The sequence below is a fragment of the Capra hircus genome, chromosome 6, assembly GCF_001704415.2.
Source record: "Capra hircus breed San Clemente chromosome 6, ASM170441v1, whole genome shotgun sequence".
NCBI classification, from domain to species: Eukaryota; Metazoa; Chordata; class Mammalia; order Artiodactyla; family Bovidae; genus Capra; species Capra hircus.
The window spans coordinates 34,410,059-34,422,429 of NC_030813.1; the positions used below are offsets into that span (position 1 = coordinate 34,410,059).

The following is a 12,371-nucleotide window of genomic DNA, read 5'->3' on the forward strand; positions in this document are numbered from 1 at the left end:
TTTTTAAATTTCCCATGATCTTAAGGAGTACATTTACAATAATCCTAAAGAAATCTAAACATCTATAGTACACATCTAAAATAGCTGACTTACAAGTTTTGGCTTAAAGAGAAACAATCTTAAATAGCAAAACAAAAAGATGACTTTATATTTTTAATGTATATAGACTCCCAAACTGAAGAATTCTCTAACCATATTTAGTATTATTTTTTAAATGCAGTGTTTAGAGGAATGATTCTATATTTTAATTTTTGACTTGACCATTAGTCTTTAAAGAATACACAATTAATTAATTATGACCTAAGTCATCAATGAAAATTTAACCAGCTAATGAAAGTTTAACCACTGGATGAATGCTGAATAGTTCATTCCAAACTTATTGCTTAATATAAATAAAAGATTTGAAAACTATAATTCATGACATCAAACTATTATAATGAAATCATTGCCTCTTACATTCAAGACAAAGTGCTATATAAAACATCAATTTCTATTCAAAATATTTACCTTTATTTAGCAACTAGAATGACAACAGACAAAACAACAAAATTTTAACATCTGAAACAATATCCTTACAAGTTAAAGCAGTTAACCTCACTATCTATGCCTGAACTACCTATTTTACATGGCAAAATAAATACATTTTGAAGATCCTAAAAGTATTGTGAACAATTTTTAAAACATTATAAAATTTATTTTTACCTTGAAAGGCAAAGGCTCTTCAGCAAGAGGACTTACTGGAAGTGAAGTGGTGCTACTTGCTGGGCTCATATCTGCACTCTATAAGAAAAACAAAATTAAATTAAAGAGGTATTTTTATAGCCATTTTTATTATTCCTAATTTAGAATCTAACTCTTCATATTAAAATAAAAAACAAATAAGTAAAAATGTGCTTAGTTTCTCAGTCGTGTCTGACTCTGCGTCCCCCTGGACTATAGCCCACCAGGCTCCTCTGTCCATGGGGTTCTCCAGGCAAGAATACTGGAGTGGGTTGTCATGCCCTCTTCCAGGGGATCTTCCCAATGCAGGGATTGAAACCAGGTTTCCCGCACTGCAGATGAATTTTTTTACCATCAGAGCCACCAGGTAAGCAGCTCAGCTAGTAAACTCAAATTGGCTGTAGAAAATTTCAAATAATTATTGTAAAATGAAATGATTTTAGTTTAGAAATAGTTATCTAACAAATTAATCAAATGATCATTTTTCAATTTGCATTTCAAGTTCATTTTATTAAATATGAAAATCATCTTTTATGTTAGGATGGTATCCAGTGTTCAGTTCAGTTCAGTTCAGTTCAGTCGCTCAGTCGTGTCCGACTCTTTGCGACCCCATGAATCGCAACACGCCAGGCTTCCCTGTCCATCACCAACTCCTGGAGTTCACTCAGATTCACGTCCATTGAATCAGTGATGCCATCCAGCCATCTCATCCTCTGTCGTCCCCTTCTCCTGCCCCCAATCCCTCCCAGCATCAGAGTCTTTTCCAATGAGTCAACTCTTCACATGAGGTGGCCAAAGTACTAGAGTTCCAGCTTTAGCATCAGTCCTTCCAAAGAAATCCCAGGGCTGATCTCCTTCAGAATGGACTGGTTGGATCTCCTTGCAGTCCAAGGGACTCTCAAGAGTCTTCTCCAACATCAAAGTTCAAAAGCATCAATTCTTCAGGGCTCATCTTTCTTCACAGTCCAACTCTCACATCCATACATGACCACAGGAAAAACCATAGCCTTGACTAGATGGACCTTAGTCGGCAAAGTAATGTCTCGGCTTTTGAATATACTATCTAGGTTGGCCATAACTTTTCTTCCAAGGAGTAAGCGTCTTTTAATTTCATGGCTGCAGTCACCATCTGCAGTGATTTTGGAGCCCAAAAAACAAAGTCTGACACTGTTTCCACTGTTTCCCCATCTACTTCCCATGAAATGATGGGACCAGATGCCATGATCTTCGTTTTCTGAATGTTGAGCTTTAAGCCAACTTTTTCACTCTCCTCTTTCACTTTCATCAAGAGGCTTTTTAGTTCCTCTTCACTTTCTGCCATAAGGGTGGTGTCATCTGCATATCTGAGCTTATTGATATTTCTCCCAGTAATCTTGATTCCAGCTTGTTCTTCCTACAGCCCAGCGTTTCTCATGATGTACTCTGCATAGAAGTTAAATAAGCAGGGTGACAATATACAGCCTTGATGTACTCCTTTCCTATTTGGAACCAGTCTGTTGTTCCATGTCCAGTTCTAACTGTTGCTTCCTGACCTGCATACAGGTTTCTCAAGAGGCAGGTCAGGTGGTCTGGTATTCCCATCTCTTTCAGAATTTTCCAGAGTTTATTGTGATCCACACAGTCAAAGGCTTTGGCATAGTCAATAAAGCAGAAATAGATATTTTTCTGGAACTCTCTTGCTTTTTCCATGATCCAGCCGATGTTGGCAATTTGATCTCTGGTTCCTCTGCCTTTTCTAAAACCAGCTTGAACATCTGGAATTTCATGGTTGACATATTGCTGAAGCCTGGCTTGGAGAATTTTGAGCATTACTTCACTAGCATGTGAGATGAGTGCAACTTTGCGGTAGTTTGAGCATTCTTTAGCATTGCCTTTCTCAGTGTTACACTTAACTTATATTCTTACATTTTTTGATTATTAACCTGTACCTATAATCGTTCACTATAGTGCTATTTCAACACTTTTCAGGCTGATTTTCAAATAGGTGTCATTCTGTTTTCCTTTTATGGAGATTTAAATCATCATATCCAGTTTTTAATTTATCATGAAAAGCACATCTGCCATTAATTTACAACTATAAAATGAAAAAATATGAAATATTTAAAATTCCCATATCCATAGCTCTTGACAAACTTTCTTATATTCAACTAAACAAAACTTTAAGGACAAGATTTACACAAATATAAGAGAATTATTGGAATGTTGCTAATGCTATTCTTTTAGTCCTTTAAAAAAATGCAGTCAATTAAAACTTCTGGATTAGAGGCTTGTCATCAATTTTCCTAAAAGCAATAAAAAGATACTGATAACAGGTAGCAATAGAAGTTATTTTACTATGCTTTTAACTCATTCTCTCAGAGGAATTATTTATTTAAGTAGATAAGCAAACAAAACATTGGGGAAAAAATCCACACCTACATTTTTTTAGCTCCATTTCCAAATACAGATGAACACAAATAAAGAAACTTACAGTATAGATTAAAACAAAACATGATTAACCTTGAGATAAGGGAACAAGTAGACAGGTTTGGCTGACAAATTCCAAGAAAAGAACACACTCAAAGAATAGATGCTGTGGATGCTCTTTTTATTCAAAGATCATTTTCAATTCATTTGATTCAGTTACACAATAAACTGAAACACTTTAAATACTCATTAAAGTAGGGTTACTTCTGACTATCAAGTTCCGGAAAAAAAATAGGCTATGACCCATAAAGATAAGAACCAAGATACTCAGTGTATATATTTTTTTACATAACATGTAGTTTCTTTAGAAACTGACATAAGCCTGAACATTGAGTTACAGTGTCTAAAGGAGGAAATTAGATAAAAACTGAACAATAATCTACTAGAGGAAACTGGAAAATACATGCACCAGAGAACTGAGGTGAGTTAGTTACGAATTTCTAAATATATATTCAGAGCTTCTTGGCCATTTATTAGCACAAAATCAGGAAATATTCTGGACTGATGACTTCCACTATTTGATCATATGATGTAATGGAGAAACAAAGAGCTTTCTTGGTAATGAACTTATTGCAGAATTCTAACATAAGAAACGAGTGAAACATTTTTTCAGAAACAGAAAAACAAAATTCGAGCTGTTTCTCTATCACTAGCTTTTTCATGACAAATTAAGCAAGTGATAGAACACAGTTCATATATAGTTGAATTATCGGATATTTTCCTAAAAGTACTGATATTTTGCATATCATAAGTAAGTATTATGTCTTTAAAAATCAGGTATTCAGGAGACAGAGACGACATTTGGCTATGAAAATCTGAAAGCCTGGATCAGATGAAGGTTATTTAACTTCGGTAAGAAGATGAGCTGAAAATAAAGCTTCATGTTTAACTTCTTTTAGGGTTAAGGTCTCCCACAACTTCCCAGAAATAAATGTGTCATTCTAAGTATTATGGAAAGCAGAGTCTAAAATATGCATCATGTAACCTTGATTATTTGAATGTCATTCTTAGAGAAAACTTTGTTTTTGCTTTAACTTTCAAATTCATCTTATAGTGTGACACTTTAATTCTATTGCTCATAGGAAATCTTGAGGAAAATGTGTTTTAAAAGCACATCAATCTTATATGACAGCATCTGATAAACTGCATTTAATTATCAAGTTGAGAAACACACAGCAAAAAATAAGATAAAAATATCTTCAATTTCAGTTTGCTTTCCCATTTGTGTTTCAGTGATCTGTAATATAGGTGGCATTCCAATCTATTCATCCTTTAGATAAAATACTGTAGTAAATCCCTCAGATATCTCTTAACCATACCTCATATTTTAATTAATTTACCCTTTCATTCAATGACAGCAATACCAATGCAACTCTATATCTAAATACAAATTAATAAAGTACTCTCAAGTTACATTTGGTGTTTTAAATCCTCAGTTTTGATATATCCTGGTAACAACTCTTGACTACCAATCTAGTACTTACTCTATCAACACTGATGTCAGAATTACTAAAAGTTACTGTTGGGGAAAAAAAATATACAAAGTTATGCTTAATTTTTTAAAAATGAGAAAGTGAATAGAATTTTTAAATCACAATAGGCAGTCTTTTCCCAATAAATAATGAGCAAGAAAGGAATTACTTTTGTTAAAAACAGTTTTTCCAGGCTAAATTTTAGGTCACAATTTGGAAAAATGCCATTGTATTCACATGCATTTTGACGTGCAGGTGTGCTTAGTCACTTGGTCATGTCCTACTCTTTGTCACCTCATGGACTGTAGCCCACCAAGCTCCTCTGTCCATGGAATTTTTCAGGCAAGAATACTGGAGTGGGTTGCCATTTCCTACTCCAGTGAATCTTCCTAACTCAGGGATCAAACCTGCATCCTTGTGTATGCTGTACTGGCACGTGGATTCTTTACTACTGTGCCATCTGGGAAGTCTATCCATTATTATAAATAATGCTTAAAATGTTTGATTATAAATGTAATCACACTCAACTGTCACTGCTCAACTATCCAGGGCCAAACTATACATTTAAGGGCTTTGGCACACAATATATTGCCATCAAAGAAACAGTGAAAGTAAAGAATAAGGGACAGCATTAATACTTACTAAATCAGAAAAAAAATGTTGAAACTTGAACATTACATCTTCTCTTAGATTCTACTATTCTATCTACTATTGCAAAATACAAATATGAATTCATTGTATTAGCTTTGAGAAACATACTATTCTTTCTTTTTACACAGAGAAATAAAATACTCTTAGTTGATTCTGTCACTTCTTACTATCAATCCTTTGTGTACAAAATTTGCAATCTGCCAGCCATTTGTATAATAACATAAAAATGAAAATTCAATTCTAAAATACTTTTCATTGATTCATAAATTAGAGCTACTTTTCAATCCATGAAAATGACAGAATATTTTACAAGTATTAAAAATATTTTTCCAATCAAGCCATATTTTAAATATAAGATTCTATACTAATGTGAGTGCCTGGGTTTTGATTTATTCTAATGAGGGAACCAGGGCTCCTTGCAGAAGTAGGGGATTCCTGGGATGGGGCAAGGGATGAACAACTTGTGCCAGAAAGTGCTCAAAAGATAAAAGAAAGGAGTGTGCCAAAGAGATAAATGAGCCAACACCAGAGAGCACCCAAATGCCAAAGCTGGAACAATTTGAGCAACAAGGTAAACAGCATAGTAATAGATTATAATCAAAACATAAAACAAAAAAGCATGAAAGTATATATAAATAAATGAATACATAAACAACTGGGGAAAAGAGATGACTCCTTTTTACAGAAATATTCCAAATAATTTATACAGATATTCCCTCCGCCTCTTTAAGAAATGGAGCTTATAATCACAGCCAGCCTTATGCTATTCTTAGAGACTTATTTCTAAAGAGAAGAGACTGAAAAAGAGAAATGGTAACCTTTCAGTGGAGAAACATGGTAAACACTAGCTCGACCAAGTTCTCAAGGGTATCATCCTGTAGAGCGCCTACAGATAGCATGATACAATGTGATGAAAGTGCAAGAAAGTGGAGTCGCTCAGTTGTGTCAGACTCTTTGCGACCCCATGGACTATAGCCTGCCAGGCTCCTCTATCCGTGGGGTTTTCCAGGCAAGAACACTGGAGTGGGTTGCCATTTCCTTCTCCAGAGGATCTTCCCAAGGAGTTACCTTACCTCTGCAATCTTCCCCTCCAATGATATCAGCCTAAACATGAGAAAAACACTGTACAAACTCAAATTGAGAAACATTCTGCAAAAATCTGACCAAAGTCAAGGTTACCACGGTCAAGGAAAGATTAAGAACTACTACAGATTATATTGCCAGGGAGACATGATGACTAAATGCAAGGAAGCAGCTTGGATTAAACCCTCATACAGCACAAAGGACATTGGGGAAAATTGGTGACAGCTGAATAAATACCAAATTTAGGACGACAGAGGATGAGATGGCTGGATGGAATCACTGACTGGATGGACATGAATCTGAGTGAACTCCGGGAGTTGGTGATGGACAGGGAGGCCTGGCGTGCTGTGATTCATGGGGTCGCAAAGAGTCAGACACGACTGAGCGACTGAACTGAACTGAACTGAATGTATCAATATTGGTTCTTTGTTGTGATATAGACTCTTCTAAGAGAGAATGACAATAGAGGAAACCGGATGAGGGGTAAAAGACAGTTCTCTACTCTCATCTGAAGAGCTTTTCTTCAGACAAGCTGTTCAACTCATCTGAAAGAATTTTGAAATTTAAAAAAAAAGTTTATTTAAAATATTCATTAGCAATATAATCAGGCTTTTCAAGATTACAATACATATTGTCATTATAGTCATATTCTAAGCTTTCATCAGGGCTATTCTAACTTTCATAAAAATAAATTGTGACAGACGATTTTATTGGGATGCATAACCTCTTCACCAAATAATCTTTGATTTTCTATGAAGATCTCACCAAAAAGCTGATGCTAAATTATTTTCAATGCTTTCATGTTCCACACGGGAACATAGGGAAGGAAAAGCTTCAGCCACGTAAGGTGATCTATTTGTTTGAGTACTCTTACGGTACTTGGTAGAGTGAGTTTGCATTATTAATATTTACTAAAGGCCTTCATTCTATAGTGCAAATCCATTAATTATATCTCCTCTGAAAGCATAATTAATGGATCTGTCCTATGGAATTAAAAACATTTATAAGTATTTCTTGAAGTGAAACATGATCAATTTGGCTCAAATCTGTTGAGTATATAAACAGATTTCAGTGTAAGTAGAATATTTTAATTTTTAAGCTATTAGGGTAAAAAATATGGTATATAGGGTATATAGTGATTTTTCTTATGTCTAATAAAATTAAATGGTCACCTAAATGTATCTTTTTATTTTCAACTGGGGGATAATTGCTTTAAAAAGCTTTGCTGGTTTCTGCCATACAGCGCAAATCAGCCATAAGTGTGTGTGTGTGTACATATAAATAAATACATACATATAAATATCCTCTCCTTTCTGAGCCTCCCTCCTTCCTCCACTCCTATCCACCTCTCTAGGTTGTCACAGAGTGACAGAGCACCAGACTGTTATCCTGTGTTATATAGTAGCTTCCCACTCGGAGAAGGCGATGGCACCCCACTCCAGTACTCTTGCCTGGAAAATTCCATGGATGGAGGACCCTGGTAAGCTGTAGTCCATGGGGTCATGAAGAGTCAGACATGACTGAGCGACTTCACTTTCACTTTTCACTGTTCACGCATTGGAGAAGGCAATGGCAACCCACTCCAGTGTTCTTGCCTGGAGAATCCCAGGGATGGTGGAGCCTGGTGGGCTGCCGTCTCTGGGGTCGCACAGAGTCGGACATGACTGAAGCGACTTAGCAGCAGCAGCAGCTATTTATTTTACACGTGGTGATGTATATGTTTCAATGCTATTCTCTCAACCTGTCCCATCTTCTCCTTTCCCCACTGTATCCACAAGTATTATGTTTTAATAATCAATGGTGTTATTAGTAATAAAGCACATAGGATAATTCAGATTTCTGTAGTTTTAATGGGAAACTTTTCTTGAAAATGTTTTCCTTTTATTACACGTGCCAATTTTCTATGAAAATTTATTCATCCAGCCATTCAATAACAATTGAGTGTGTTCAGTTTCTCTGCCCTTAGATTTTATATTTTGCTATCATTTTTCCCACTGGATGCTGTTATTCCAAAAAGGAGGAAAAAGAATGCAGAGCATTTAAATGTGACACAAAAAGACAGTCTTTATATATTAGTGCGTGGACTTGAACATACTAATCCGTCATCAAGTATCCTTCATCAAGTGTATTCTCATATGGCAATGAGCCAGCAGCACTGGGCTCCTCCAATTCAGGATGCTGACCCCTGAATTTCAGGCTTAACTCTGTGAGGAAACAGGTTAGTCATGGGGAAGCTGATTCTACTCATTTCAGTCCTAAAGTAGTGTCTATTCCACGCTCACTTGCTTATTGTTTTGGCAGTAACTCAAAATGAAAGTAACCACAGACTTAGTTTACTATCTAAATCAGGACCAACTCTTTAGACTTAGACTAAGTTCAGCAAGCTTACCAATTTTCGTCACATCTTTCATCAGTCCTGTTTTCCCTAAATGAAACCTCAGTCTTTTTTTCTTTTTCATATCTTTGTGTAATTGATGCCTGATGTTCTTGCTTCCCCAACATTCACTCCAGTTACTATGTTAACAACATTTGAATTTTCCTTTGGGGAGTGATTTCTCCAAAACTCCCAACCCATTGTTTTGAGTGAAAAAAGAAGAGTGAAAGTGACAATCACTCAGTGGTGTCCGACTCTGCAACCCCATGGAGTATACAGTCCATGGAATTCTCCAGGCCAGAATACTAGAGTGGGTAGCTGTTCCCTGCTCCAGGGGATCTTCCCACCCAAGGATTGAACCCAGGTTTCCTGCATTGCAGGAAGATTCTTTACCAGTTGAGCCACCAGGAAAGTCCTACTTGTATTGAGTACTGTTGATCTAATAGCCTCAAAATGGGCATGGGCATATAACCAAGGACTACGCAATCATTCTTATTAAACACAAAACACACAAAATCCAAATTATTTAAAGAAGACCAAATCTGAGAATTGTGTTGAAATTTTGAGAAAGAGATATTTTCATTCACCAGTGCTCCTAAGGTCATAGAGTATTTTTCTATTTGAATTGACAGAGGCCACCGAGTAGAAGAGACATCCCTAGAAAGGAATCCAATGTAGAGATTATCCAAGAAATGGAGAGAAAGGAGCTGAGTCCTAAGGACATATCTGACATTTTGATAAATCAGGGCTACGTGAACAAATCATTTTCACAAAACAGTGCACCTGAGATTTAGGAATCCTTTCTAATACAGGAATAAGCACTATCCTTGTGTTACAGAATCTAAAATTGCAAATTGTAGGATGTATAATCTGAATTGGCTAACAGAAGTAGAAAGCCACAGTATTATACTATTTTGCCTTGAGAATAGGAACAACATTAATGTGGTAATAAAATAATTTATTGAATTACTTTCTAAATTTGGGGGGACAAACATGTTTTTTTAATTTGGAGTTTCATGATATCTGGTTAAAAAATTCTTGGATATAAGAATATATTTACTTATTCTCATATATATATCTTATGTGCTTACTCACTCAGTCATGTCCAGCTCTTTGTCACCCCATGGACTATAGCCTGCTGGGATTCTCTGTCCGTGGGGATTCTCCAGACAAGACTATTGGAGTAGGTTGCCATGTACTCCTCCAGGGGATCTTCCCAACTCAGAGCTCGAACCCAGGACTCTTGCACTGCAGGTGGATTCTTTAACGTCTGAACCACCAGGGAAGTCCAGATGTATGTATGTAAATATATGTATTTATATATTTATAAATTATATATGTGTATCAGTTCAGTTCAGTTCAGTTGCTCAGTTGTGTCCGACTCTTTGCGACCCCATGAATTGCAGCATGCCAGGCCTCACTGTCCATCACCAACTCCCGGAGTTCACTCAAACTCACGTCTATCAAGTCGGTGACGCCATCCAGCCATCTCATCCTCTGTCGTCCCCTTCTCCTCCTGCCCCCCACCCCTCAGAGTCTTTTTTCCAATGAGTCAACTGTTCACATGAGGTGGCCAAAGTACTGGAGTTTCAGCCTTAGCATCATTCCTTCCAAAGAACACCAAGGACTGATCTCCTTTAGGAGGGATTGGTTGGATCTCCTTGCAGTCCGAGGGATATATGTAAATCATATACTGTAAATTTACTTTTGACTAGAAAACACATTCACATAGTAAAAAATTCAAAAAGCATACCGTTTTTTTCCAGGAAGATTTATCTTCCACTCTTCATCTTCAGTCATCCAGAGCTCACTAATCTTACCAATTTACTGCATAACCTTCTACAGATGTTATATGTATATACTAGAAACACATACATATCTATTTATTTCTGTCTATATATCTACCTATATATACACACACAGGTTAGTTTTTCTTTTCTTCTATACATATATGATAACATGTTATAATACTGTTCTCCAGCTTGCCTTCTTAAAATTACCATCTATTTGTATGTAATGAGTTCCCTCATTCTTTTGTGTGGTTACACAGTATTTCATATTATGGCTAAATCATAATAAAGTTAGAAGTGAAGTGAAGTCGCTCAGTCATGTCCGACTCTTTGCGACCCCATGGGCTGTAGCCTACCAGGCTCCTCTGTCCATGGGATTTTCCAGGCAATAGTCCTGGAGTGGATTGCCGTTTCCTTCTCCAGGAGATCTTCCCAACCCAGGGATCGAACCCGGGTCTCCTGCATTGTAAACAGGCACTTTACCGTCTGAGCCACCAGGGAAAACCAGTGCTACATCCTCACTCTTTCACTATTACAAACAGAAATGAAATGAATAATCTGACACTATATGCACCGTACCTATAAGAGAATTTTGAATATGCAGAATTACTGGGCTAAAAGAGATACTCAATTATAATTTTGAATTATGCTACCAAATTTTCCTGTGTGGAGATTCCGTTCACACGCCCACTTAAAAGTGAGTATCTCCACTGTCCGACCATGCATTCTCTACTTCAAAATGCCTTTAGTACAGATCCACAAGGTAAACAAAAGCTCTGCCTGAAGTTCACCTTCTTAAACTCACAGCGATTTTTAAAATTTCTTTCTGCCTGATATCAATAATTGAATAGCTGAGAGGAACAATATCCCAATAAATGCCTGGCTCAGTATTGAGTTAGCTTTGCTCTTAGCCCTACTCTGATGCTGTGATCAATTCCAATTACTAATCTCATTATTTGTTTTGTCACTAAATCAAACCTGTATCAAGGTTGTGATCAAACCCCAAACTAACCTAAATTAATGGGCTATATCAGAGACACAAGCTAGCTAATTCAAAGGAGAAATTAGGACTTGGTACTTAGTTTGGATGTTTTAGAAATTAAATTTTATTAAGTCTAATAGGAACAAGTAATGATTCAGATGATTCAGAATAATAAAATAAATAAGAGACTGTATTTAAATAGATTTTGGCCAAAATATCAACAAACAATGAACACTAAACTTTACCAAGAACTGTTAGTGGCAACTATTTGAGTTCTTTCTTTTTGGTGAAGAGAACCATTCAGAAACCACATTATAGAGCAGAAGATTCATTGTTTAGTATAAAGATAGAAAAAAAGTACTAACTAGATTCTCTCAAAGTATCCTTTATATCAAGCTCTGGTGTGGTACAAAGACACACAAATCATTTACAAACCAAGCACTTTCTCCTTTGAACAGTGCTAGAGTGCCACCATCGGAGAAGGCAATGGCAACCCACTCCAGTACTCTTGCCTGGAAAATCCCATGGACAGAGGAGCCTGGTAGGCTGCAGTCCAGGGGGTCGCTGAGGGTCAGACACGATTGAGCACCTTCACTTTCACTTTTCACTTTCATGCATTGGAGAAGGAAATGGCACTCTGTTCTTGCCTGGAGAATTCCAGGGACAGGGGAGCCTGGTGAGCTGCAGTCTATGGGGTCACACAGAGTCGGACACAACTGAAGTGACTTAGCAGCAGCAACAGAGTGCCACCATAGGGACAAAACCCATATCCTCTAATTCATTTAAAATAATTTTAAAATCAACTACCAAAAGCACAATGACTTCATTCCAGA

At 36.6% G+C, this 12,371-nt stretch overlaps 1 protein-coding gene across 3 annotated transcripts in view; it reads right to left on the minus strand.

Annotated features, from left to right (window-relative positions):
• CCSER1 (coiled-coil serine rich protein 1) overlaps positions 1 to 12,371 on the minus strand; it is a 1,465,340-nt gene that overhangs the window by 850,715 nt on the left and 602,254 nt on the right. For all 3 annotated transcript variants that reach the window (XM_018049307.1, XM_018049308.1, XM_013964534.2), the window contains exon 7: positions 703 to 780. In XM_018049307.1, the coding sequence (XP_017904796.1) occupies positions 703 to 780 (78 nt within the window). The remainder of the gene's footprint in view (positions 1 to 702; positions 781 to 12,371) is intronic.